The 26504-nt window shown below is 42.5% G+C and overlaps 1 protein-coding gene across 1 annotated transcript in view; it reads left to right on the top strand.

The window, feature by feature from the left end:
* Positions 1-26504, top strand: part of RFX3 (regulatory factor X3) — a 266612-nt gene that overhangs the window by 123869 nt on the left and 116239 nt on the right. The window contains exon 3 of the mRNA XM_040357345.1: positions 18522-18619. Coding sequence (XP_040213279.1) covers positions 18522-18619 — 98 coding nt within the window. The remainder of the gene's footprint in view (positions 1-18521; positions 18620-26504) is intronic.

Below are 26504 nucleotides of genomic sequence, written 5' to 3'. Positions count from 1 at the left end.
TGCTTCTGAGCATGCGTGGGTTTAAAACGTCGCTTTAGCCCACACACGATCATTTTTTACAACCCGACAAACGACATTGTCTAAAACGACGTTAAAAAATGCAGCATGTTCGAATTTTTTTTTTGCCGTATTTCAGAAGATTAAAAACGATGTGCAGCCCACACACGATAATTTTAAATAACGTTTTTAAAAACGTTTTTTTTTCATGCCGAAAAATGATCGTGTGTACGCGGCATAATAGACATCCCGGGTATGATAAAGTTTGAAACACAAAATCATAAATTATAATATAATAAATATAAATAAATAAAATACATTTCCGCACAAATCACTATAACTCAATTCTGCAAGTGTTCTAAATTACTATCACTGTTTTCTAGCTGGTCTAAAACCACTTTTAACGTAAAGGGACACTTTTTGGTTGCCTTGGACAATCTCAAGTTTCCAGGCAGAAAGAACAGTATATATCATATAAAACTGCATGCAGAGCACTGGACAAAGCAAAAGGGAGGTGAAGTGATTTGATGCAGTAACGTAATCTGTAAGATTACAATCTATTGTATGTGTTAATTTTTTTTTTTTACTTTTTGAATTTGCCGCCGTGCACCACCCCATGCGTTGCAACGCTTGCAGGGAATGGAGCCCGGGAAACACAGAGCATTGGGCAGATGATTTGACGGGGGACACAGCAGGGGGACATCGCAAGATCCTGGTGACAATGTAAGTAACCTGGACAAGGATTCTGCAATGTAATCCCAAGTGTGGTTCGGGGATACCGCTAATGGTACTGAAATTAAACCCCAAGCCACACTCGGGAATACCACCAGGAAGGTTAAAGAAATCTTATGGTGCTTGCTCTTAGTACATTTTCTTTAAAAGTTTGAAATTGCAGGTTCATTTTAAAGAGCAATTCCGGTATTTAAAATGCTTATGCTTCCAACAAACCCTGCATCTGTGCTAGCATCAGAAGGTCTATTACACTTACCATACCCTGATTTCTGTGCAACCTACTGCAGTCATATTTTAGGGAGCTCCTTTCAAGTGAAACATGTCTGTTTCCTAAAACTGTGTAAATTACTTTCTAATTCATTTATATATTACTAGTTGGATTCAACTTTCTAAAGTAGTTTGAATCTGATTGGTTACTTACTGCTGATGCCTAGATGAAATAGGATTTTTGTATGTTGGGATTCTGTAGTTAGTGTGCTCAGGCGTACGTAGCCTTAGGCCCCGTACACACGAGAGGATCTATCCGCTGGAATTTATCCGTGGACCGGTTTCAGCGGATAGATCCCCTGGTGTGTACGATCCAGTGGATATTTTTCCGCGGATATTTTTCCCGGCGATGGATTTCCAGCGGATCAAAATTTATTAACATGCTAAGAAATCGATCCGCTGGAATCCAGTCCAGCGGATTGATCCGATGGTCTGTACAGACTCACCGGATCAATCCGTCCGAATCCATCCCTTGCATGCGTCGTAATGATTCGACGCATGCGTGGAAGTCCTTATATTACAGCGTCGCGCACGTCGCCGCGTCATCATCGCGGTGACGGCGCGACACGTCACCGCGGAGGGAATTCCACAGGGATTTTGATCACATGGTTAGTACAACCATGAGATCAAAATCCGCCAGAGGATTTATCCGCGGAAACGGTCCTCCGGACCGTTTCCGCGGATCGATCCTCTCGTGTGTACTAGGCCTTACACACATGCAAGCTGCTCAACTCCTTAAAGTAGAACGCCACCTCCTCTTGTTTACACCCTCCACTGCCACATTTGGCACTTTTTGGGGGGGGGGAGAAGCAGCTACCTGGTTTTGACAGGTACCCGCTCCTACTTTCAGGTAAGATTGCTGCTGTGATTTGCAAGCATTTACAACCCCTCCTCCTTCCCTCCGCTGCCTTCTGGAAAACGCACAGGTCCCAGAAGACGGCGGGACCATTCAGAAAGCGCTGCATGACGCATGTACAGTAGGAAACCAGCAGTGAAACCTGACCGCTTCACTGCCGGTTTCCCTTGCTTACAATGCTGGTGCCTGCACCTGTAGCCGATTGATGAATCGGCTCGGGGTGCCAACACCGCGGGATCCCTGGACAGGTAAGTGTCCTTATATTAAAAGTCTCAGTATTTGTAGCTGCTGACTTTTCATTTTTCTTTCTTTTTCCAGACTGGAGCTCCTCTTTAAGCTGGGTACACATGGATCTAAATTCATCTGATTCAGTAAGAACAACTGAATTTCGGTCTGTGTGTAGTCCTCTCTGTTCAACAAAATTTGATTGTTGGATCAGCTTCTGTAGAATGATCCTGCTGGAAAACCAGCAATCAATTAGCTGCTGCAGCACCAATCAATGCATTCTGACAGGGGAGGACAGCGGGGAAGATTCCTGCATCCACCTTGCTTTTGTGGATTCAGGAATCTGAGTTCTTTTTTTTTTTTCATTCTGCCCACTAGATGAGCGAAAAAAACTCAGTGTACCCAGATTTCCAAAAAAAAGCAATAAGGTGGAATAAGGCCTTGTACACACGGTCGGACGGTCCGATGAAAACGGTCCGCCGGACCGTTTTCATCGGACATGTCCGCTGCCGGATTTTGGTCTGATGTGTGTACACACCATCAGACCAAAATCCCTGCGGACAGAGAACGCGGTGACGCGGCCGCGACGATGACGCGGCGACGTGCGCGACCCTGGAAAGTTAAATGCTTTCACGCATGCGTCGAATCACTTAGACGCATGCGAGGGATTTCGGCCGAGCGGACATGTCCGATGAGTTGTACTGACCATCGGACATGTCCGACAGACATGGTTCCAGCGGACATGTTTCTTAGCATGCTAAGAAACATTTGTCCGCTGGAAACCTGTCCGCTAGGCCGGGAATCCGGTCCGGTCGGCCGAACATGTCTGCGGAAACTGGTCCGCGGACCAGTTTCAGCAGATATGTTCGGTCGTGTGTACGAGGCCTAACAGCTATGCCAAAATAAAAAAACGAAAGCCCTGAGCAGGTAGCTTTTCCTGTATGCATTTTAATTCCTAATATTAATTTTTAACTTGAGTGCAAAATGGTGTGCACCAGATTTCAAAATCCTTGCCACCAATTTCTGTAACTTTTTTTTAATTTTATTTTTTATGGAAAAACAAAACCATCCAGAGTTCAAAAACAAAAACCCACTCTAGGGAAAACATATATATTTTTTTGCTAATACAGAGTCACAACCCTGAGCTGTTTCCCAATGCTTCACAACACATACCAGAATAGTAACAGAAATTATATACCAAATGTCTTGAGTCATATCAGACAGGTCATAACAGTTTCTGTAACTTTACCAACACATGTGGCATATTCAAGTAGTTTTTAAAAGCACCATTTTACAAAGGTATATTATGGCTGCATGTAATTAAAAAGTATTACTTGCAGCAAAAACAGGTAAGCTGAAGTTCCACTTTTGAGTGGAACTCTGCTTTATATTGTATATATTACTATGTTTTATTAGGCTAGCTATATAATTAGTTTACCCACTAAGAATAAGAAGAGTAACAAGACAAAAGAGAAAAGACCAATAATTAGTGTAGATGTATCGTTATAGCTAGCTACATACTTTAGGGGATACAGTATATGTACATTGTATGTTAAGTAGCGATCCAACTATAAGAAGATGCTTTGTTACCCTATTGCATACCTATATGCCAGACCGACCAGTTCGCAGACACTGGAGAACAATGAAAAGCTAGGTGAAATGAACAACCTGGGTCAAATTCTGTCCAAGGACGGTGTCCTGAGCTTATCTGTTTCAGTAATGTGTTGTGTACACTGCCATACAGTGCAGTGCAAAGTTGCAGATGTAAGTTTTTGAATACAAGGATTCTCCTACACCAATTTGAAAGAACATCATATGGTAATTTGGTAATATTGTTTAAATTAAACATCCTAGCTGGAAATACTAGTTTTGATCTGGGATTTCATCTTTTTCTAGCAGACATACTTTAGTCAGTGTATGGCAGGTCCCAAAATTCTGTTCTTTAGGGCATAAAAGTAGAACTGTGGAACCCAGTTAAGGCAGATATCATTATTAGGGAATTTAATGTTTGATGTATACACACATTTACAAACCATTGGATTGATGTTAATTATTATTATTATTATTATTATTATTAGACAGGATTTATATAGTGCCAACAGTTTGCACAGCGCTTTAGAATCTAAAGGGAGACAGTACAGTTACAATACAATAAAATACAAGAGGGTTAAGACAGGGCTCGACAAATCCCGGTCGCCAGGTCGCCATGGCGACTAGAAGGTGGGCAAAAAAAAGCTGGCGCCATCTGGTGGTGGCTGTGTGAGCTGTGTGAGCTGTGAGCTGGCGCCATCTGGTGGTGGCCATTGGTATTACAAGTTAAGCATTACAAGTTAAACAGCAATTCTAATGCCATTTTTCACTATTTTCACTGCCATCTTCTTCCCTCTAATTAGAACCCCCAAACATTATATATATTTTTAATCCTAACACCCTAGAGAATAAAATGGCGATCGTCAATACTTTCTGTCACGCTGTATTTGCGCAGCGGTCTTACAAGCGCACTTTTTTGGGAAAAAATTACACTTTTTTTAATAAAAAAATAAGACAACAGTAAAGTTATCCCAATTTTTTTTAATATTATGAAGGATAATGTTATGCCCAGTAAAGTCATACCCAACATGTCACGCTTCAAAATTGCGTCCGCTCGTGGAATGCCGACAAACTTTTGACCTTTAAAATCTCCATAGGCGACGTTTAGAAAAATCTACAGGTTGCATGTTTTGAGTTACAGAGGTCTAGGGCTAGAATTATTGCTCTCACTCTACCAATCGCGGCGATACCTCACATGTGTGGTTTGAACACCGTTTACATATGCGGGCGCTGCTCACGTATGTGTTCGCTTCTGCGCGCAAGCTCGTCGGGACGGGGTGCGCTTTCTGGCTCCTAACTTTTTTAGCTGGCTCCTAGATTCCAAGCAAATTTGTCAAACCCTGGGTTAAGAGGACCCTGCTCATAAGAGCTTATAGGGTGGTACAAAAGGTTATAACTGGGGGAGATGAGCCATCTAAAAATTTAGTTGGAGGCATGATAGGCTTCCCTGAAGAGATGACTTTTCAGGGATCACCTTAAGGCAGCCAGAGTAGGAGATGGCTGGACAGATTGAGGTACAGGGTTCCAGAGGATGGGAGAGGCTCTGCAGAACCCTTGGAGTGACAGCAGAAGGTCTTAAGAGGAGCGGGGAGGATGGTTTGGGTGATATTTGGAGACAAGATTGGTGCAGAGTTGTGAATTACTTTGTATGTTATTAATATTTTAAATTTAATTTTAAATTTAATTTGCTGGGCAATTGGAGGCACTGAGCGTAAACACACAGCTCCCGGTCCTGTCAGGGGAGAAATGACTGATCGTCTGTTCATACAATGTATGAACAGTGATCTGTCATTTCCCCTAGTCAGTCCTACCCCCCCTTCAGTTAGAACACACCTAGGGAGCATAATTAACCCCTTACTCGCCCCCTAGTGTTAACCCCTTCCCTGCCAGTGACATTTTTACAGTAATCAATGCGTTTTTATAGCACTGATCGCTATAAAAATGCCAATGGTTCCAAAAATGTGTCCTAAGTGTCCGCCATAAGGTCGCAGTACCGATAAAAATCGCTGATCGCCGCCATTACTAGTAAAAAAAAAAAATATTAATAAAAATGCCATAAAACTATCCCCTATTTTGTAGACGCTATAACTTTTGCGCAAACCAATCAATAAACGCTTATTGCGATTTTTTTACAAAAAATATGTAGAAGAATGCGTATCGGCCTAAACTGAGGAAAACATTTTTTTTTAATATATTTTTGGGGGATATTTATTACAGCAAAAAGTAAAAAATATTCATTTTTTTTTTCAAAATTGTCGCTCTATTTTTGTTAATATGCAAAAAATTAAAACCGCAGAGGTGATCAAACACCACCAAAAGAAAGCTCTATTTGTGGGAAAAAAAGGACGTCAAATTTGTTTGGGAGCCACGTCGCACGACCGCGCAATTGTCAGTTAAAGCGACGCAGTGCCGAATCGCAAAAAGTGGCCCGGTCATTGACCAGCAAAATGGTTCGGGGCTGAAGTGGTTAAGAGCACGGCAATGTCTCTTGAGATTTCTGGTGTTGTCAGTTTGCCAGGGTTGTAACGGTTGGGGCCCGATTTTGCATGTAGTTAGAGGAGCAAGTGCGTCTAGTGAGGATGAGAGTGAACTGTTGTAGCCAGATTAGGACAGGAAAGGGGTGAGACTTTGTCATAGAGGTGGTAAGTAGCAGAATAGAGAAGAGAAGGGTTAAAGTGGCAAAGGTTTCTACAAGTAATTGCTGCTTGGAGGGATAGGTGGTTGAAGACAAGGATACTGTGAAACTGATGAGGTTGTGGTCAGAGAGAGGAAAGGGGGTGTTGGCAAGGTTTCCAGGAGTGCAGAAATGGGAGAATACAAGGTCGATGGTATTGCCATCTTATCGATGTGTGTTAACGTGTTGAGAGTATTGTGTAATAGTGTACCGTATATACTGTATTTTAGGAGTAGCCATATTTGCTGATTGTTATACAATTGTTCTGCCTTACTGCTGTATTTGCCTACTCTTTAAAACAATGTAGTAAGCAATCTAACCTTCCCTATAGTGGATATCCTGCAGATCTCTCCATGTAATAAAACAATACATCTATGAAAGCCCAAGCTTTTAAAAACATGAATGTATCTCCAAAATTCACTTAAAACTGTACATCAAGCCAAAAGTATTTTTTTTTATTTTTGAGTAGCGTGAGGGAAGGTTAAAGCCTCTGTCAGGTTTTAACAGTTTTTTTGGTGCTCTATGTTCGAATCCCATCTGAAGTACTACCTGCCTGGTATTTGCATGTTCTCCCTGTGCCTGTGTGGTGGATTTCATCGGGGTACGCTGCTTTCTTCCCACACTCCAAAGACATCCTGGTAGGTTACTTGGCGACTCCTTTGTAAATTGGCTCTAATATGTGTACGCACGAATGTGAGTTAGGGACCCTAGATTGTAATTGTAATGTGCTTATGTGCATAACATATTTGCATTTTTCTTCAGTGATGCTACATCTGCACTATCCCTTGTTGTTGCTGATGACATCTCTTCCAGTCTTATTCTGGGTCTGGAGGCCTCAGCCATTTTGATTGGCATGCTGTGATTGTAAGTTGAGTTGTTCATGCTCAGCTTGGTGTACAACTAGGAGAAAACTGCTGCAAGGCAGGTAGAAAATTAGCTTTTAGTGTAGATGCAGAAGAGACCTACAGAGTCTGTTTTGCAATAAAAGGCCACCTGCTCTCAGTTTTAAAACATGTGCCTTATTCAAGGTAAACACTGCAATAACCCAAAATGTGTGCTCGTTAGAAATGCCCTATACTTTAAATTATGCAAATATTGAAATGCATGGACAGTTCTGTAATGCAAACTTGATGTACATTGAGAATCCATCGGAAATCTTATGCCTTGTACACACGATCGGAATTTCTGATGAAAAAATTCAAACAGAATTTTTCATCGGATATTCCGATCGTGTTTGTGCCCCATCAGAGTTTTTCCTTCGGTAATTCCGACAGACTTAGAAAGAGAACATGTTCTCTTTTTCCGACGGAAACATTTTTTATCGGAAATTCTGTTTGTCTGTATGGAACTCTGACGGAGAAAAAAAATACGCATGCTCAGAATCAAGTCGACGCATGCTCGGAAGCATTGAACATTATTTTTCTCGGCTCGTCGCAGTGTTGTACGTCACCGCGTTCCTGACAGTAGGAATTTGGTGTGATAGTGTGTATGCAAGACAGCTTGAACGGAATCCGTCTGAAAAATGTGTCAGAGTTTATCCCAACGGAAATTCCGATCGTGTGTATAAGGCATTATACTTTGTGGCTGACAATGCTTGCAGTGCTGCTTGTAAAAACAGTTACACAATTAGCCTTTTTTCTGTAAAGATTGTTCACTTTGACTATACTCATGTTTTGTATTGTTTTTGTCTGAGCATATATTCACACACTGTACTTGAGAGATTGAATCTTTTACATGGTAAATTGCAAAGACAGAAGAATCTGTTGCAGATGGCAGTATTGTACGTGTAGCTCGAGAAAACCGCAAGAATACAATTCACTGTGCTAAATATAATGAATTTGTTTTCAAACATTAAAACCCAAACTGTCACTCTACTACTTATACTGCTACTACTAAATTAAATTTAAAATAACAGGTATGCTGTAAAGCAAAAAATAAAAAAAACTTGTGAATTATGTGCCCAAATATACCATATATGTGACTTTTGAGCTTATTTTTCTTTACTATATTCACAATTTTTTCCTTGGGACAAAATGTAATCTGTTCACAATCCAATTAATAATTTTTGATGCTTATCCAAAATAAAGTGATAACTTTTCATTATTGTTATTTACTGTATATTCTTAGTGATAGTGGTAAGAGTATTTTAATAATTTAAAAACATTTGAAGACATTTCTTGGTAAGTTTAAGTTTCAAGCACTGTAACGTACCCCTAAACAGTCAAAGTGGGTGTATAGTAATTTTTTGAACTTTTACCTACAGGTAAGCCTATAATAAGGCTTACCTGTAGGTAAAAATATCTCCTAAACCTTTACGATTTAGGAGATATTCCCCTTGCAATGAGCCCCTGACTTCAGCGGCGCATGCGCATCAGGGATTCTCGGCTGAAAGCCCGACAGATGCCGGACCTTGCCGAAAAGAAGTCTCCCACGTGCATGCGTGGGAGTGACGACGTCGGGGGGCCCCAGCCACTCACAGCGCTGGAGCCACGATACCCGGAAGACACACCGAGGCAAAATGTCATCTCTCTCGACGTAGACTGGCTAAGATACCGACGCCTCGTTCTAAGGTAAGTATTTCATTATGAGCTAGTATGTGGTACATACTAGCTCATTATGCCTTTTGCCTTACAGGTGTACAAAAAAAAAGTGTCAGCAGGTATACAACCGCTTTAAAGAAAAGCTGCCCTAAGGAAAAAATGCCGGAATCCATTGAGAACCTCCTTTTGAATATGCTAGTTGCCTGGCTCTTACTTACTTACTTACTTACTTTGCTACTTTAAAGCGGAGGCCCCGCTCCTCTCTCTTACTGGCCCCACGTCAGAGGGAGGAGGAGGGAGTCCTGCGGTGACATCATGGGCCGCGACGAGGACTCCTGGAAGTGGGAACAGGATACCCAAAGACAGGTATCCTCTCCCCCCCCCCTCCCTGAAAGGTGCCAATTGTGGCCCTGGAGGAACTCCGCTTTAAGTTACTGACAGGGAACGAGCATACAGCAGTGTTGGTTGGAGTGGAGTCAAAACTCTGATCTGCTCGCTTGTTTCAGGTCAGTATCATACTAAAAACAAAACATAGTGATGTACAGTTTTCTCTTACTTCCTCCCTGCCTAACACTTATAGGGCCTTTATCAACATGCTTTAATTCATGTCAGAATGGATCTGTTTCTGAACAAGTCAATAGAAATGAAACAGCAGCTTTAAGCAGGTTGATACAGCATAGAAAATCCGAATTCAGGTTAAAGGGAGGTCAACTGCATATTAAATGCACTTGTCAATGAACTGTGATTGATCTTGCATGCAGACTGAATGCATCGGAAAGCAAGATGCATTTGCCCATTGACACAAGCCTAAAGTCCATCTACACACATTCTTACTGTGTTCTACGTTAGGACTCCAGGGGCCAGATTCACAAAGAGATACGACGGTGTATCTACAGATACACCATCGTATCTCTGACGTAAACTGGTCCTATCTATGCGCCTGATTCATAGAATCAGATACGCATAGATAGGGCTAAGATCTGACAGTGTTACACTGTGTTACACTGTCGGATCTTTTTTTTCGATTTAAAAATGGCGCTGATTTACGATAAATAATATGTAAATCAGCGAGATACGCAAATTCACGAACGTACGCGGACCCGACGCAGTCTTCTTACGACATTTACGTAGCGGCGTACCCGTCGTATACTTACCCCTGCTTTCATCAGGCGCAGCCAATGTTAAGTATAGCCGACGTTCCCACGTCGAATTTAAATTTTTTAACGTCGTTTGCGTAAGTCGTTCTAGAATACGGATGGACGTCGTTTACGTAAGCGTCGCAACCACTCACGTCCTAGCGACATCAGTGGGAGCAATGCACGCTGGGAAATTCCCCGGACGGCGCATGCGCATTTAAATCGGCGCGGGAACGCGCCTGATTTAAATAGTACACTTCCCTAGCCACGGAATTTGAATTCCGCCGGGGGATTTAGGATCCGCCGTCGCAAGTTTGGAGGTAAGTGGTTTGTGAATTAGCCACTTGCCTCCTAAACTTGCGGGAGCGGATCTTAATTCACGTAGAACGAGCGGATCTATAGATCCGCTGCGCTACGTGAATCTGGCCCCAGGTATTTAAAATTACTCAGCCTGTTATGCAAATAAGCATATTCAAGCTTATGTTTGAAAGGAAAGTGATGATATAAAATTAAAAAAATCACATTCTGCTACCTAAAACTATAGCCTTTCCACAAACCTTGGTTTGAACTTGCACATATTACTTTCAGCTTTATTCATAGCAGTGATGTTACCTGTATTAGCATTCCTAGTTGAAAAGAAATAGGACTATATGAAATCAGTATAGTTAAAGCTCTGGAGTAACTACACCACTTTCCCTGCCTAATGGTAAAGGGTACTACTACTGCTTGCATTATGCAAAACAGTGGTTTCAATACTTTTCTTGCTGAGATGCAGCTTCATTATTTTCCCTGCTGTAAGCTAAGGAATAGCTTTACTACTTTCCCCTGCTAAGATGAAACTTCACTGCTTCCCTTGCTGTATATTAAAGAGTAGGTGCGTTACGTTTCCATCTAAGAAGTAGCTTTACTACTTACCCTGTTAAGAAGTCAGTTTAGTACTTTCCCTGCTGTACACTAAGGAGTGTCTTCACTTCTTTCCCTGCTGTACACTAAGGAGTAGTTATGCTACTTTCCCCTTCCTTATGCTAAAGAGAAGCTTCACTAATTTCCCTGCTTTGTTAAGGAGTATCTTCACTACTTTCCTTGCTGTACACTAAGGAGTAGTTTCACTATTTCTCCTGCCTCATGCTAAGAAGAAGCTTCACTACTTTCCCTCCTTTACATTAAGGAGTAGCTTCACTACTACACTAAGGAGTAGTTTCACTATTTTTCCTGTCTTGTGCTAAGTAGAAGCTTCACTACTTCCCTGCCTTACACTAAGGAGAAGCTTCACTACTTTCCCTGCCTTACACTAAGGAGAAGCTTCACTACTTCCCCTGCCTTATGTTAAGAAGTATCTCTACTACTTTCCCTGCTTTCCTTTAAGGAGAATCTTCACTACTTTCCATGCTTTACATTAAGGAGTCCCTTTACTTCTTTCCTTGCTGTATACTAAGGAGTAAAAAAGAAAAAGTGCAGCGCTGAATATTCAGTGAAATGAATCAAAAAATATGGTAAATAATCAAAGTTCAGTGAAAAATCAAAGAAATAAAAAAACACAAAAAAGGGGGACACACCCCCAAATAATGTGACAGGTAAATAACCTGAAAGGCAGCTAGAAAGTGAGATCTAGCTGGATAATGTGTAATGTGAGCACACCGTGATAAGTGAGGGAACACAAAAATAAATGATAATAAGAACCTCAGATGAAGTCCATGTAATTTAAACGTGTAACTCCAAAATGTAAATGTGATAGTCCAAGGTCAAAATGGCCTATACAGTCCAAAGAAATATATATATGCAATGTATTTCCTTTTTAGGAGTTGGTCAGAAGTTCTTTGTGGAAAAGACCAAATGACTGTAAAGGAATGGAAGATGTTGTGATCTTCTCAGGTGTGGAACTCAGATGTTCTTAATAAGCAGTTGGAACCTCATCAGCAATCCATAATGGTATCCAAATAAACAAGTATAAAGATGGGTACTCTTACCGGAAAGTGTGGACATACACGTCAGCGACGGTATGTCAAACACGCATGTACGAGCTCCTAGGCAGCCGTGATGTCAGTGGGGAAGCTGTTTGATGTGCCGGCCTTTAATCCGCCAGGACGGGTCCAATCCAATGAGAGGAGACAGCTCGTGCAGGTGTGGTTCTCAGATGAAAAAGTGTGATATGCAGGCCAAACGTAGAAACCATGTAAGGGAAAACGTACTCGCATAGTGCGGTTAATCCCAAAACAAGCCTTTATTAGGCATAGAAAATAAAAGCCAAAATAGACACAAAACTGGATAAAAATATATAAAATAGATAAAAAAGTACAAGCCCAGTGAAAGACGAGTACAAGTGATCACAAGTAAAATATGGCGTAATGAGCAAGTAGCATATGAGCTATGTACCCGACATGTTTCGAGCGGCAGAGCTCTTCAACTGGGGCATAACTCATATAAGTGCCCAACGCCATCTATTTATAACATAAGACTAAGCAATGATGACAGCGTGCCTGCAAACAGCTGAGAGAAGCCAGAGGAATTAGCCAATCACAATCACTGACTTCAGGTACCGCCCACTACTGTCAGCAAAGGACGTAGGATAAGCAATAATGTCAGCGTGTCTGCAAACAGCTGAGAGGAGCCTGGGGAATTAGCCAATCACAATCACTGACTTCAGGTGCCGCCCACTACTGTCAGCAAAGGACGTAGGATAAGCAATGATGTCAGCATGTCTGCAAACAGCTGAGAGGAGCCTGGGGAATTAGCCAATCACAATCACTGACTTCAGGTGCCGCCCACTACTGTCAGCAAAGGACGTAGTAAGTGAACAGCCACCTGTTGGCTGTGGAACATCCGAGTGTCCATTGGTCCCCAGAGCGTGTCCAGGCGGGACATACGTAACGTCATAGCCATCCTCAATACTGCAGCCGGTGCGTCGGTCTACGGCACCTACAACTGCTGCCAATCTGAGGGCTGGGGGCGGTCAGGCTCTTGACATATGCGCAAGCGCAACCACGGTGGACACGAGGGTTCCTACGGAAACCGCAGGGACACTGACGTGTAATATACGCGGTGCGCGTGCGTCCCACCCTGGAACGCAAAAGGGCCAATCACAGGGAAGAGTCAGTGTATTGTAAACACAGGTCAGCGTCGTGATGTCATCACGCTGCGCCCTCACAATGCGTTCCAAGTATTCCAATGACTCGCACATACGAATCAGTGAGGAATATGGACACTGACCTGGAATGCAAGGGGAGTGACATTTAGGAATATTTAGGAATATCCAATAATAGTATAGACAGTGTGTACCGGGCTGTGTGGCATCATTGCTATTGTAAACAAAAAATATACATTGATACATATACAATCAATAAACAAAATACCTGAAAAATAATAATGAATATGCCTGCATATAAAAATAACAATGTTATACTTTGAATACATGTGAGAAATGGAAAAAATGGCCATAGTGATGTGCTTATAAAAAATGCCTAACAAAAAATCCCAAATTAAGGAAAACACAATAAGAGAAGGACACAAACGTCATACAATCACTAGGATTTGCTAATAAAGGCGTTAATATCCCACTCTATATTGAGTCCATGAGGGAAAAAACAGCGAAGCTGGTATATCCAGAACATCTCAAGTTGGGACACGCCTCTGATCTTGGACTCACCCCTCCAATGGGGGGTAAATTTGCCAATGATCTGGAAACTTGTCCCCTCTGGGTTTTTGTGATGATGTTCCAGGTAGTGTTTGGGCACACTGTGATTAGTTTTACCCAATCTGATCCGAGCTATGTGTTCATTTACCCTGATTGAGAACGTACGTATGGTCCTGCCAACGTATTGTTTTTTGCACGGACAAGTAAGCAAATAGACAACATAGCGGGTGTCGCAGGTTACAAAATCCCTCACATGGTAAATACTGGATGTCACTGTAGATGTAAAACTGGTAATCTTTCTGCTGGTAAGCGCGTTTAAAAGACAGACATTGCATCTCCTGCATGCATGGAATCCCTTCATCTCAGGAAAGAAGGATGGTTTGATAGGAGGGTCTGATACGTTAGGGGCAAGCTTATTCCTGAGTGCCATGGCCCCCCTAAATACAACTCCAGGTCTATCAGGGAGTACTGGGCCCAAAAGGGAGTCGCTTTTCAAAACGTTCCAATGCTGATTGAGTATGCTTTTGATACGTTTATGCTGGACAGAATACTGAGTAGTAAATGCCCATTTGAATTTTGTATCAGGGGGACGTTTTGGTTTCTCTACAGTAAGGGAATCTCTATCGATCTTGCGAACACGCTCAATATCCTCATCCACTTTTCCCGGTGAGTACCCCTTCTCAACAAATTTGGCCTTGAGGGATTCTGCTTGTATGACAAAATCAGAGGCGTTTGTACAATTCCTTCTAATGCGGAGCAACTGGCTGAAAGGTATAGATTTCAGCCAAGAACTGTAATGACAGCTGTCCGTGGGAATGTACCCGTTTCTGTCTGTTGGCTTAAAAAATGTTCTAGTAACCAACTGATTATTGTCCACTGAAATCTCAAGGTCGAGAAAATGTATAAGGGTGTGGCTGAGATCATAGGTGAGGATAATGCCCATCTCGTTGTCATTTAAAGTGACCATAAAGTCATGGAGAGATTCTTCATCCCCATGCCTTTATGGTCACTTTAAATGACAACGAGATGGGCATTATCCTCACTTATGATCTCAGCCACACCCTTATACATTTTCTCGACCTTGAGATTTCAGTGGACAATAATCAGTTGGTTACTAGAACATTTTTTAAGCCAACAGACAGAAACGGGTACATTCCCACGGACAGCTGTCATTACAGTTCTTGGCTGAAATCTATACCTTTCAGCCAGTTGCTCCGCATTAGAAGGAATTGTACAAACGCCTCTGATTTTGTCATACAAGCAGAATCCCTCAAGGCCAAATTTGTTGAGAAGGGGTACTCACCGGGAAAAGTGGATGAGGATATTGAGCGTGTTCGCAAGATCGATAGAGATTCCCTTACTGTAGAGAAACCAAAACGTCCCCCTGATACAAAATTCAAATGGGCATTTACTACTCAGTATTCTGTCCAGCATAAACGTATCAAAAGCATACTCAATCAGCATTGGAACGTTTTGAAAAGCGACTCCCTTTTGGGCCCAGTACTCCCTGATAGACCTGGAGTTGTATTTAGGGGGGCCATGGCACTCAGGAATAAGCTTGCCCCTAACGTATCAGACCCTCCTATCAAACCATCCTTCTTTCCTGAGATGAAGGGATTCCATGCATGCAGGAGATGCAATGTCTGTCTTTTAAACGCGCTTACCAGCAGAAAGATTACCAGTTTTACATCTACAGTGACATCCAGTATTTACCATGTGAGGGATTTTGTAACCTGCGACACCCGCTATGTTGTCTATTTGCTTACTTGTCCGTGCAAAAAACAATACGTTGGCAGGACCATACGTACGTTCTCAATCAGGGTAAATGAACACATAGCTCGGATCAGATTGGGTAAAACTAATCACAGTGTGCCCAAACACTACCTGGAACATCATCACAAAAACCCAGAGGGGACAAGTTTCCAGATCATTGGCAAATTTACCCCCCATTGGAGGGGTGAGTCCAAGATCAGAGGCGTGTCCCAACTTGAGATGTTCTGGATATACCAGCTTCGCTGTTTTTTCCCTCATGGACTCAATATAGAGTGGGATATTAACGCCTTTATTAGCAAATCCTAGTGATTGTATGACGTTTGTGTCCTTCTCTTATTGTGTTTTCCTTAATTTGGGATTTTTTGTTAGGCATTTTTTATAAGCACATCACTATGGCCATTTTTTCCATTTCTCACATGTATTCAAAGTATAACATTGTTATTTTTATATGCAGGCATATTCATTATTATTTTTCAGGTATTTTGTTTATTGATTGTATATGTATCAATGTATATTTTTTGTTTACAATAGCAATGATGCCACACAGCCCGGTACACACTGTCTATACTATTATTGGATATTCCTAAATATTCCTAAATGTCACTCCCCTTGCATTCCAGGTCAGTGTCCATATTCCTCACTGATTCGTATGTGCGAGTCATTGGAATACTTGGAACGCATTGTGAGGGCGCAGCGTGATGACATCACGACGCTGACCTGTGTTTACAATACACTGACTCTTCCCTGTGATTGGCCCTTTTGCGTTCCAGGGTGGGACGCACGCGCACCGCGTATATTACACGTCAGTGTCCCTGCGGTTTCCGTAGGAACCCTCGTGTCCACCGTGGTTGCGCTTGCGCATATGTCAAGAGCCTGACCGCCCCCAGCCCTCAGATTGGCAGCAGTTGTAGGTGCCGTAGACCGACGCACCGGCTGCAGTATTGAGGATGGCTATGACGTTACGTATGTCCCGCCTGGACACGCTCTGGGGACCAATGGACACTCGGATGTTCCACAGCCAACAGGTGGCTGTTCACTTACTACGTCCTTTGCTGACAGTAGTGGGCGGCACCTGAAGTCAGTGATTGTGATTGGCTAATTCCCCAGGCTCCTCTCAGCTGTTTGCAGACATGCTGACATCATTGCTTATCCTACGTCCTTTGCTGACAGTAGTGGGCGGCACCTGAAGTCAGTGATTGTGATTGGCTAATTCCCCAGGCTCCTCTCAGCTGTTTGCAGACACGCTGACATTATTGCTTATCCTACGTCCTTTGCTGACAGTAGTGGGCGGTACCTGAAGTCAGTGATTGTGATTGGCTAATTCCTCTGGCTTCTCTCAGCTGTTTGCAGGCACGCTGTCATCATTGCTTAGTCTTATGTTATAAATAGATGGCGTTGGGCACTTGTATGAGTTATGCCCCAGTTGAAGAGCTCTGCCGCTCGAAACATGTCGGGTACATAGCTCATATGCTACTTGCTCATTACGCCATATTTTACTTGTGATCACTTGTACTCGTCTTTCACTGGGCTTGTACTTTTTTATCTATTTTATATATTTTTATCCAGTTTTGTGTCTATTTTGGCTTTTATTTTCTATGCCTAATAAAGGCTTGTTTTGGGATTAACCGCACTATGTGAGTACGTTTTCCCTTACATGGTTTCTACGTTTGGCCTGCATATCACACTTTTTCATCTGAGAACCACACCTGCACGAGCTGTCTCCTCTCATTGGATTGGACCCGTCCTGGCGGATTAAAGGCCGGCACATCAAACAGCTTCCCCACTGACATCACGGCTGCCTAGGAGCTCGTACATGCGTGTTTGACATACCGTCGCTGACGTGTATGTCCACACTTTCCGGTAAGAGTACCCATCTTTATACTTGTTTATTTGGATACCATTATGGATTGCTGATGAGGTTCCAACTGCTTATTAAGAACATCTGAGTTCCACACCTGAGAAGATCACAACATCTTCCATTCCTTTACAGTCATTTGGTCTTTTCCACAAAGAACTTCTGACCAACTCCTAAAAAGGAAATACATTGCATATATATATTTCTTTGGACTGTATAGGCCATTTTGACCTTGGACTATCACATTTACATTTTGGAGTTACACGTTTAAATTACATGGACTTCATCTGAGGTTCTTATTATCATTTATTTTTGTGTTCCCTCACTTATCACGGTGTGCTCACATTACACATTATCCAGCTAGATCTCACTTTCTAGCTGCCTTTCAGGTTATTTACCTGTCACATTATTTGGGGGTGTGTCCCCCTTTTTTGTGTTTTTTTATTTCTTTGATTTTTCACTGAACTTTGATTATTTACCATATTTTTTGATTCATTTCACTGAATATTCAGCGCTGCACTTTTTCTTTTTTATTCTTTGTACACAATATTGTCTTTTGTTGGTGCTAGCTGCTACTGGTTTACAATATTTACAGTTAGCGCAACTTTTTTCCTCATTGTATACTAAGGAGTAGCTGCACTACTTTTCCTTCTAAGAAGTAGCTGCACTACTTTCCCTGCTGTACACTAAGAAGTAACTTCACTACGTTCTCTGCTGTACACTAAGGAGTAGTTACACTACTTTTCCTGCCTTATGCGAAGGAGAAGCTTCACTAATTTCCCTGCCTTATGCTAAGGAGAAGCGTCAGTACTTTCCCTGCCTTACGCTAAGGAGAAGCTTCACTACTTTCCCTGCCATATGCTAAGAAGTATCTCTAATACTTTCCCTGCTTTACATTAAAACGTAGCTTTACTACTTTCTCTGCTTTATGCTAAAAAGGAGCTTCACTACATTCCATGCTGTATAATAAGGAGTACCTTTTTCCACTTTCTCTGTTTTAGAATTAGGAGTAGCTTCACTACTTTTTCCCCCTATGAAATAGCTTCACTACTTTTCCCTGCTAAGGAACAGATTTACTAAAACTAGTCAAGTTTTTAACAGGGGAAAATTGTTATAATTATTTACCTAAATTACAGACTTACAATTAAGGGTATACATTAAATAATAAAGCCTCAAAGAACAAGAAGTACTGGCACATACTACATTTTCCAGGTTTTAATTGACAATATGGTTGTACTCTTTCAGGTTCAGCAAGTACAGACTGTTCAGCAGGTGCAACATGTCTACCCAGCACAGGTACAATACGTTGAAGGAAGTGACGCTGTCTACACAAATGGAGCAATGTAAGTTTTCAGTCAGGTCTTATTTTTAATTTGTAAAGTTTTTTTTGTTTTTATTGTAATATTCACCTTTGAGTACCAGGCCATATCCAAAACACAGATGAAAGTCATTGAGAAATGACCCTTTTCTATTGTTTGCATTCTATTATATCAGAATATATTTTTAGTATGACTAAGAGTCATTTCACACTATGGACCTAATGTGAATCACAACGCATTCCTGTTCAATTTGCATGCGTTTCAGTGTGGTACAATTTCAAGTGGAGGACCCCCCAATTTTTTTTTTAAAAGCCAGCAGCTACAAATACTGCAAAAAATTAACACTTACCTGGCCAGCGTGCCCGCGAAGTCGGCAGACGAGAATGAGCAATCGCTCGGTCCTCGGATGCTGCCGCCGCCATGCTCGGTGAGGGAATTGGGAAGTAAAGCCTTGCGGCTTCAAGTCCCGGTTCCCTACTGCGCATGCGCGAGTAGCGCAGCGTTCCGTCACTGGCCCCTGCTCTCTCCTGGGAACAGTGTGTTTCCCAGAAGACAGCAGGGGGGTGACGCGAAGGGGTGTGACTCCTGAGGGAGTTGATACCTGGAAGTGGTGCAAATACCTGTATTACACAGGTATCTGCACCCCCCTCCCCCCTGAAAGCTGCCATATGTGACACTGGTCGGGGGGAGTTTTCAGAAAAGTGGAAGTTCCATTTTTGGATGGAACTCCACTTTAAGCACATTCATTTTGAATTGGGTTCAAATCACACCGCATCACACCAAATACATGCATGCAGCATTTTTGGAACTGCACTGAAACCGGATCGCATGGTAATTTTGTACCATACGATCCGGTGCCAGAAAAAGCACTGCATTTGGGATGTCATTAACCACTTCCCGACCGCCGCATGTATATGTACGTCCACAGAATGGCACGTACAGGCAGATGGGCGTACAGGTACGTCCCCGCCTTTCCGCGGGTCGGGGGTCCGAAAAAGGGACCCCCCTGCTACATGCGGCGGTCGGATACCCGCGGGGAGCGATCTGGGACGACGGCGCGGCTATTCGTTTATAGCCGCTCCGTCGCGATCGCTCCCCGGAGCTGAAGAACGGGGAGAGCCGTATGTAAACACGGCTTCCCCGTGCTTCACTGTGGCGGCTGCATCGATCGACTCATCCCTTTTATAGGGAGACTCGATCAATGACGTCAGTCCTACAGCCACACCCCCCTACAGTTGTAAACACACACTAGGTGAACACTAACTCCTACAGCGCCACCTGTGGTTATCTCCCAAACTGCAACTGTCATTTTCACAATAAACAATGCAATTTAAATGCATTTTTTGCTGTGAAAATGACAATGGTCCCAAAAATGTGTCAAAATTGTCCGAATTGTCCGCCATAATGTCGCAGTCACGAAAAAAAAAATCGCTGATCGCCGCCATTGGTAGTAAAAAAAAAAATTATTTATAAAAATGCAATAAAACTATCCCCTATTTTGTAAACGCTATAAATTTTGCGCAAACCAATCGATAAACGCTTATTGCGATTTTTTTTTACCAAAAATAGGTAGAAGAATACGTATCGCCCTAAACTGAGGAAATTTTTTTTTTTATATATATGTTTTTGGGGGATATTTATTATAGCAAAAAGTAAAAAATATTGAATTTTTTTCAAAATTGTCGCTCTATTTTTGTTTATAGCGCAAAAAATAAAAACCGCAGAGGTGATCAAATACCACCAAAAGAAAGCTCTATTTGTGGGGAAAAAAGGACGCCAATTTTGTTTGGGAGCCACGTCGCACGACCGCGCAATTGTCTTTTAAAGCAACGCAGTGCCGAATCGCAAAACCTGGCCTGGGCATTTAGCTGCCTAAAGGTCCGGGGCTTAAGTGGTTAAGATTCCACTGACACCCACTGCAGATGGCAAGGGCAAGTGCAATTTGCATGTGAGGATTGTGGTGTTTCCTGCTCCGCATTAGTATAAACCTAACCTAAAGCTGGCTGCAGAAAAGTCGAATAAAATAATACAATGCATTTTGTATGAAATTGTTACAAATACGTATTTAATATGAAATGCAATCAGATTTAGGAGATTACATTAATGTGATTATGAAGAGCTACCAGATAAACTAAAATGTGTATTTGTAAAAAGAAAAAAAATTGCATAGAAATTTGCATAGTGAAGTACAGAAAATTTGATTGATACTTGCGGTGGCAACATTGGCCCGGATTCAAAGATATCTGCGCTCTATTTGCGGAGGCGCAGGGCAACGAGTTTGCCCTGCGCCCCCGCAAATATTTTGCGCTGCCCTCGATTCACGGAGCAGTAGCTCCGTAAATTGCGAGGGCGCGCCGGCAAAATTGCCCGGCGTAAGCGTGTGTAATGTAAATGATCCCGCCGGGGGCGGGAATCATTTAAATTAGGCGCGTTCCCGCGCCGATCGTAAAGCGCATGCGCCGTCGGGAAACTTTCCCGACGTGCATTGCGGCAAATGACGTCGCAAGGACGTCATTTGCTTCAAAGTGAACGTGAATGGCGTCCAGCGCCATTCACGTATCACTTACGCAAACGGCGTGAAATTCAAATTTCACGATGCGGGAATGGAGGGTATACTTTAGCATTGGCTGCCCCTACTATTAGAAGGGGCAGCCTTACGCTAAAGACGCCGTACGGAAACTCCGTAACTTGCGTACGAAGGGCCCGCGCAACATTGTGAATCGGCGTAAGTATGCAATTTGCATACTATACGCTGACCACAATGGGAGCGCCCCCTAGCGGTCAACGCAAGAATGCAGCCTAAAATCTGCGTGGCATAAGAGCCTTATGCCACGCAGATTTTAGGCTGCAGTCGGTGTAACGAGTTCTCTGAATCAGGAGAACTCGTTACGCCGGCGCAAGTCAGCAATTGCGCTGCGTAACTATGGTTACGCAGGCGCAATTGCTTACTGAATCTGGGCCATTGTCTTTTTCTCAAGCCTACACCTCTATGCCTTGTAATAGAAGAAGGTGTGTAGCTTGGGTTACAATGAAAAATACCCAAATTTGGTATTTTGCATTTTAACTCAACTCCTAAACATTCTTCCAGCAAAGGAAATGGCATAATAACAGTATTTCACTGGGTGAATTGCTATGCATATTATTCTTTATAAATACACCCCTACAAGTTGTGTGCTTTCAGTAAAGTTTCATTGCAGACAAAACTGCTCTCTCAGTACTGAGTGGTTGATAATAAGCTGGTTAGATATACTTACCCAATACTGCTCAAACGCCTTAACCATTACAATCATTAGATGTTATTGTCTGCTCTAGAGAGATTCTCAATTCCAGAGACACAGCAATAAAGTAACATTAAAGTGTAGAGTTTAGACTGATTTCATCATTCAACTCCAGGCCAAAACCATGCATATATTATAAAATCTGTTGGGGGGGGTTGTTGATACTGGGTGATTGAGTGATAGAGGTTATAGAGAAGAACATGAGTGTTCTGTTAGATCATAATTGTAATAACTAGGGGTGCAACGGATCAAAAAAATCACGGTTCGGATCGTTCCTCGGATCAGAGTCACGGATCGGATAATTTTTCAGATCAGCAAAAAAAAAAACTTGCAGCCTTACTGTGCCCCAAATTTCCGCCTCACTGTGCCCCCAATTTCCACCTCACTGTGCCCCCAATTGCCGCCTCACTGTGCCCCAATTGCCGCCTCATTTTCCCCCAAATTGCCGCCTCACTGTGCGCCCAATTGCAGCCTCGCCAGGGCGGAGGAAGTGAGAGGGTGGCCAGCAGGGCCAGATTTCCTTTCCCTGCCGCCCCAAGGCCAGGTTCCGCAATGCACCCCCTCCCCACCAACCCCCCCCAATCAACGGAGAATAGCAATTGGATGGCAGGGGCGGCACGGTTAGTTCAAATTTTTTTTTTTTATTTTTTTTTTATTACTTTATCACTTTTTTTTGCAGCTTGTCATTTTACTGTTTTTATTTTTGTATAGTTTTCTTATTTTTAATATTATTTTTCGTATTCTTTATATACTATACTATTTAATTACTTATTTTATTAATTTAATTAATATTTCTTATTTTTTTTACACTTAACTTTATTGCTATCACACAGGAGAAAATTTCCTGTGTGATAGCAATTGGAGGTGACAGATTCTTTGACCCTGTCACCTCCAAAAACAGGAGTCCTAGCACTGTGCTAGAACTCCTGTCACAGCTGAGATGGGAAGAGCACAGCTCACCCCTCTTACTGTGTGGATTGGCGGCAGGGACAGGAGACTCGGCAGCCGGGGGGAGGAGGGGGGGGAGACAGAGTCCCAAAGACAGAGCCAGCCGAGAGAGGTATGTGTGTGTGGGGGGGGGGGGGGAAGAGGGGAGGACGGATAGCTGCACACATGTTCTGGTAAAAAGCAACTCACCGCCCGTATGTTGAAACTGTCTCCACGCTGCTCGCACACAGCCCTGCCTCCTCCTAACCCCACGCTGTGATAGACAGAACACATCCCAGCATTGGACCCGCATTCTGTCTATCACAGCGTGGTTAGGAGCAGGCGGGCTGTGTGCGAGCAGAGCGGAGACAATTTCAATGTGTGTTTTACCACTCTGCTCTGCTCTGCATTCCCACGGCACGCCCCGGATCACGTGTGTGCCGATCCGAAGTCGTTGATCTGTGCGGATCACGGATCAATGACGATCTGTTGCACCACTAGTAATAACATTATATAAAGCCAATCTGCAGCCTTAGATCAAGCTAGATACCTTCTTCTATTACAAGACATGGAGGTGTAGGCTTGAGAAATAGACAATGTTGCCACTAAATGGCACATTGGTAAAAACTCATCTTGAAATTACAATGCATTTTTGGGCATCAGATCACCTAAAATATGTGGTAGAACTGAAAGGAGTGCAACCAAGTGTCAACGCGATTCTCAGAAATTAGAAAAGATTGCCTGCACTGCATCTATTCAACCAGTCCACTCAGTGGACTGGTACTCACTTTAGAGATTAAGCATTTAGAATGCCAGTCCGCAATTTACTTCATTCTATCTTGATGTCTGTTTTTTTCTTATTATATTTATATATGTTTTTTACTGTTTATAATTTCTATATACAGTTTCTCACAAAAGTGAGAACACCCCTCACATTTTTGTAAATATTTTGTTATATCTTTTCATGTGACAACACTGAAGAAATTATACTTTACTACAATGTAAAGTAGGGAGTGCACAGCTTGTATAACAGTGTAAATTTGCGCTCCCCTCAAAATAACTCAACACACAGCCATTAATGTCTAAACCGCTGGCAACAAAAATGAGTACACCCCAAGTAAAAATGTCCAAATTCGGGCCAAAATGTAAATGTAAATATTTTGTGTGGCCACTCTTTTATTTTCCAGCAATGCCTCTTAGACATGGAGTTCACCAGAGCTTCACAGGTTGCCACTGGAGTCCTCTTCTATTTCTTAATGACGACATCACGGAGCTGGAGGATGTTAGAGACCTTGCACTCCTCCACCTTTCTGTGTACCCCACAGATGCTCCATAAGGTTTAGGTCTGGGAACTTGCTTGGCCAGTCCATCACCTTTACCCTCAGCTTCTTTCGCAAGGCAGTGGTCATCTAGAAGGTGTGTTTGGGGTTGTTATGTTGGAATACTACCCTGCGGTCCAGTCTTTGTAAGGGAGGGGATCATGCTCTGCTTCAGTATGTCACAGTACATGTTGGAATTTAATGGTTCTCTCAATTAACTGTAGATCCCCAGTGCCGGCAGCACTCGGCACGCTGCCCTAGACCATGATACTCCCACCACCATGCTTGACTGTAGGCAAGACACACTTGTCTTTGTACTCCTCACCTGGTTGCCGCCCAACACACAATTGACACCATCTGAACAAAACAGGTTTATCTTGGTCTCATCAGACCACAGGACATGGTTCTCAGTAATCCATGGCCTAGTCTGCTTGTCTTCAGCAAACTGTTTGCAGGCTTTTTTTGTGCATCATCTTTAGAAGAGGCTTCCTTCTGGGACGACAGCTATGCAGACCAGTTTGATGCAGTGTGCGGCGTATGGTCTGAGCACTGACAGGCTGACCCCCCAACCCCTTCAACCTATGCATCAATGCTGGCAGCACTCATATGTCTATTTCCCAAAGACAACCTTTGGATATGATGCTGAGCACATGCACTCACCTTCTTTGGTCTTCCATGGCAAGGCCTGTTCTGAGTGAAACCTGTCCTGTTAAACCACTGTATGGTCTTGGCCACCATGCTGCAGCTCAGTTTCAGGGTCTTGCCACTTTTCTTATAGCCTATGCTATCTTTATGTTGAGTGACTTTCAAATTCTCAGAGAAGTTCTTTGCCATGAGGTGCCATATTGAACTTCCCCTGACCAGTATGAGAGAGAGAGAGCAATAATGCTAAATTTGACACCTGAGACCTTGCAACACTAACGAGTCACATGACATCGGGGAGGTAAAATGGCTAATTGGGCCCAATTTGGACATTTTCACTTAAGGGTGTACTCACTTTTGTTGCCAGCGGTTTAGACATTAATGGCTGTGTGTTGAGTTTTTTTTTTTTGAGGGGACAACAAATTTACACATTTATACAAGCTGCACACTCACTACTTTACATTGTAGAAAAGTTTAATTTCTTCAGTGTTGTCACATAAAAAGATATAAAATGTTTACAAAAATGTGAGGGGTGTACTCACGTTTGTGAGGTACTGTATATTTCACTTGGAAACATGTTCCTATATTGATACTTACCTACACCATCTGATTATTATAGTTAGACATATGCATATATCCTTTCCATACAGCTCTCATAGGACATTATTTTAGTTTATGGGATTTAAGTTTTATAAGAATTTTTTTCTGCCTACAGTTATGAAAATTATGTTTGCAGCTGCTACCTTTCCATTTTTACATATTTATACTGATCTATAGATCTGTTCTTGTGTACCCTTTTGTTTGTCAAACAGTCCTGAAGAAGGCGGGAGTCTGGTTTCCCCCGAAATGCATGATTGATTTTATTCATTTGTTGCTACTTTAAATAAAATGTCTTTTCAAACTCACATCTACTGGATACTGGGCGCTCTTTTTTATTATCTTTCCAAGATGTGTTCTCAAGTATATGAAATAAAAATCACTACTAATTGTGGGACAAAGCATGGAGGTATCAGATTGCTTTGGGGGATCGAGAAGGATTTTTGTTCCAGTTCCTGCAAATTGTACCAAATGTATCTGTTTTATTTTACTTTCATTTGAATTCACTGCAAGTTTAGCAATTTTTCTTTTTTGGAAGCAATACAGTTTTTAATCCAACTATGTAACTGTATAACCCTTTAACCTTAGGAAGGCAGCAGAGTGAAAAACTGTGGAGAAATTTTGCAACTGGCTTCTGCAAGAAAGGTGCAGGGTCTACTCTTTCTAAGACAGCCCATACAAAATTTAAATATTGTTTTCTTTAATGAAGTTGACTTTTAGGCTGGGTTCACACCTCCGACGGATGCGGCTTGCAGTATGGGTCCGGTGCCTCCCTGTTCTCCATTTCAGGGACGAATCAGGGCCGAATATTTGCCTGAATTCAGCCCTGATATGGAGCCAAGCCTGTGCAAGCGGCTCTGCAGCCGCAACGGAGATATGTGAACAGGCTCCATAGAGAGCCGGTCACAATCTCCTGTAATGCAAATTGAATGCGGGGAAACCTGTATTTAATTTGCACAGGTGTGAACCCAGCCTTAAAGGGTCACTAAAGAAATTTTTTTTTTTAGCTAAATAGCTTCCTTTACCTTACTGCAGTCCTGGTTTCATGTCCTCATTGTTCGTTTTTGCATTGATGTTGCTGTAAATCCTCTCTGTTCTGGACACTTCCTGGTTGTCTGTTTCCTGATCACCACAGTACTGGGAGAT

This window comes from Rana temporaria, chromosome 1 (assembly GCF_905171775.1).
Source record: "Rana temporaria chromosome 1, aRanTem1.1, whole genome shotgun sequence".
NCBI lineage: Eukaryota > Metazoa > Chordata > Amphibia > Anura > Ranidae > Rana > Rana temporaria.
This window is presented reverse-complemented; position numbering and strand designations above follow the sequence as displayed.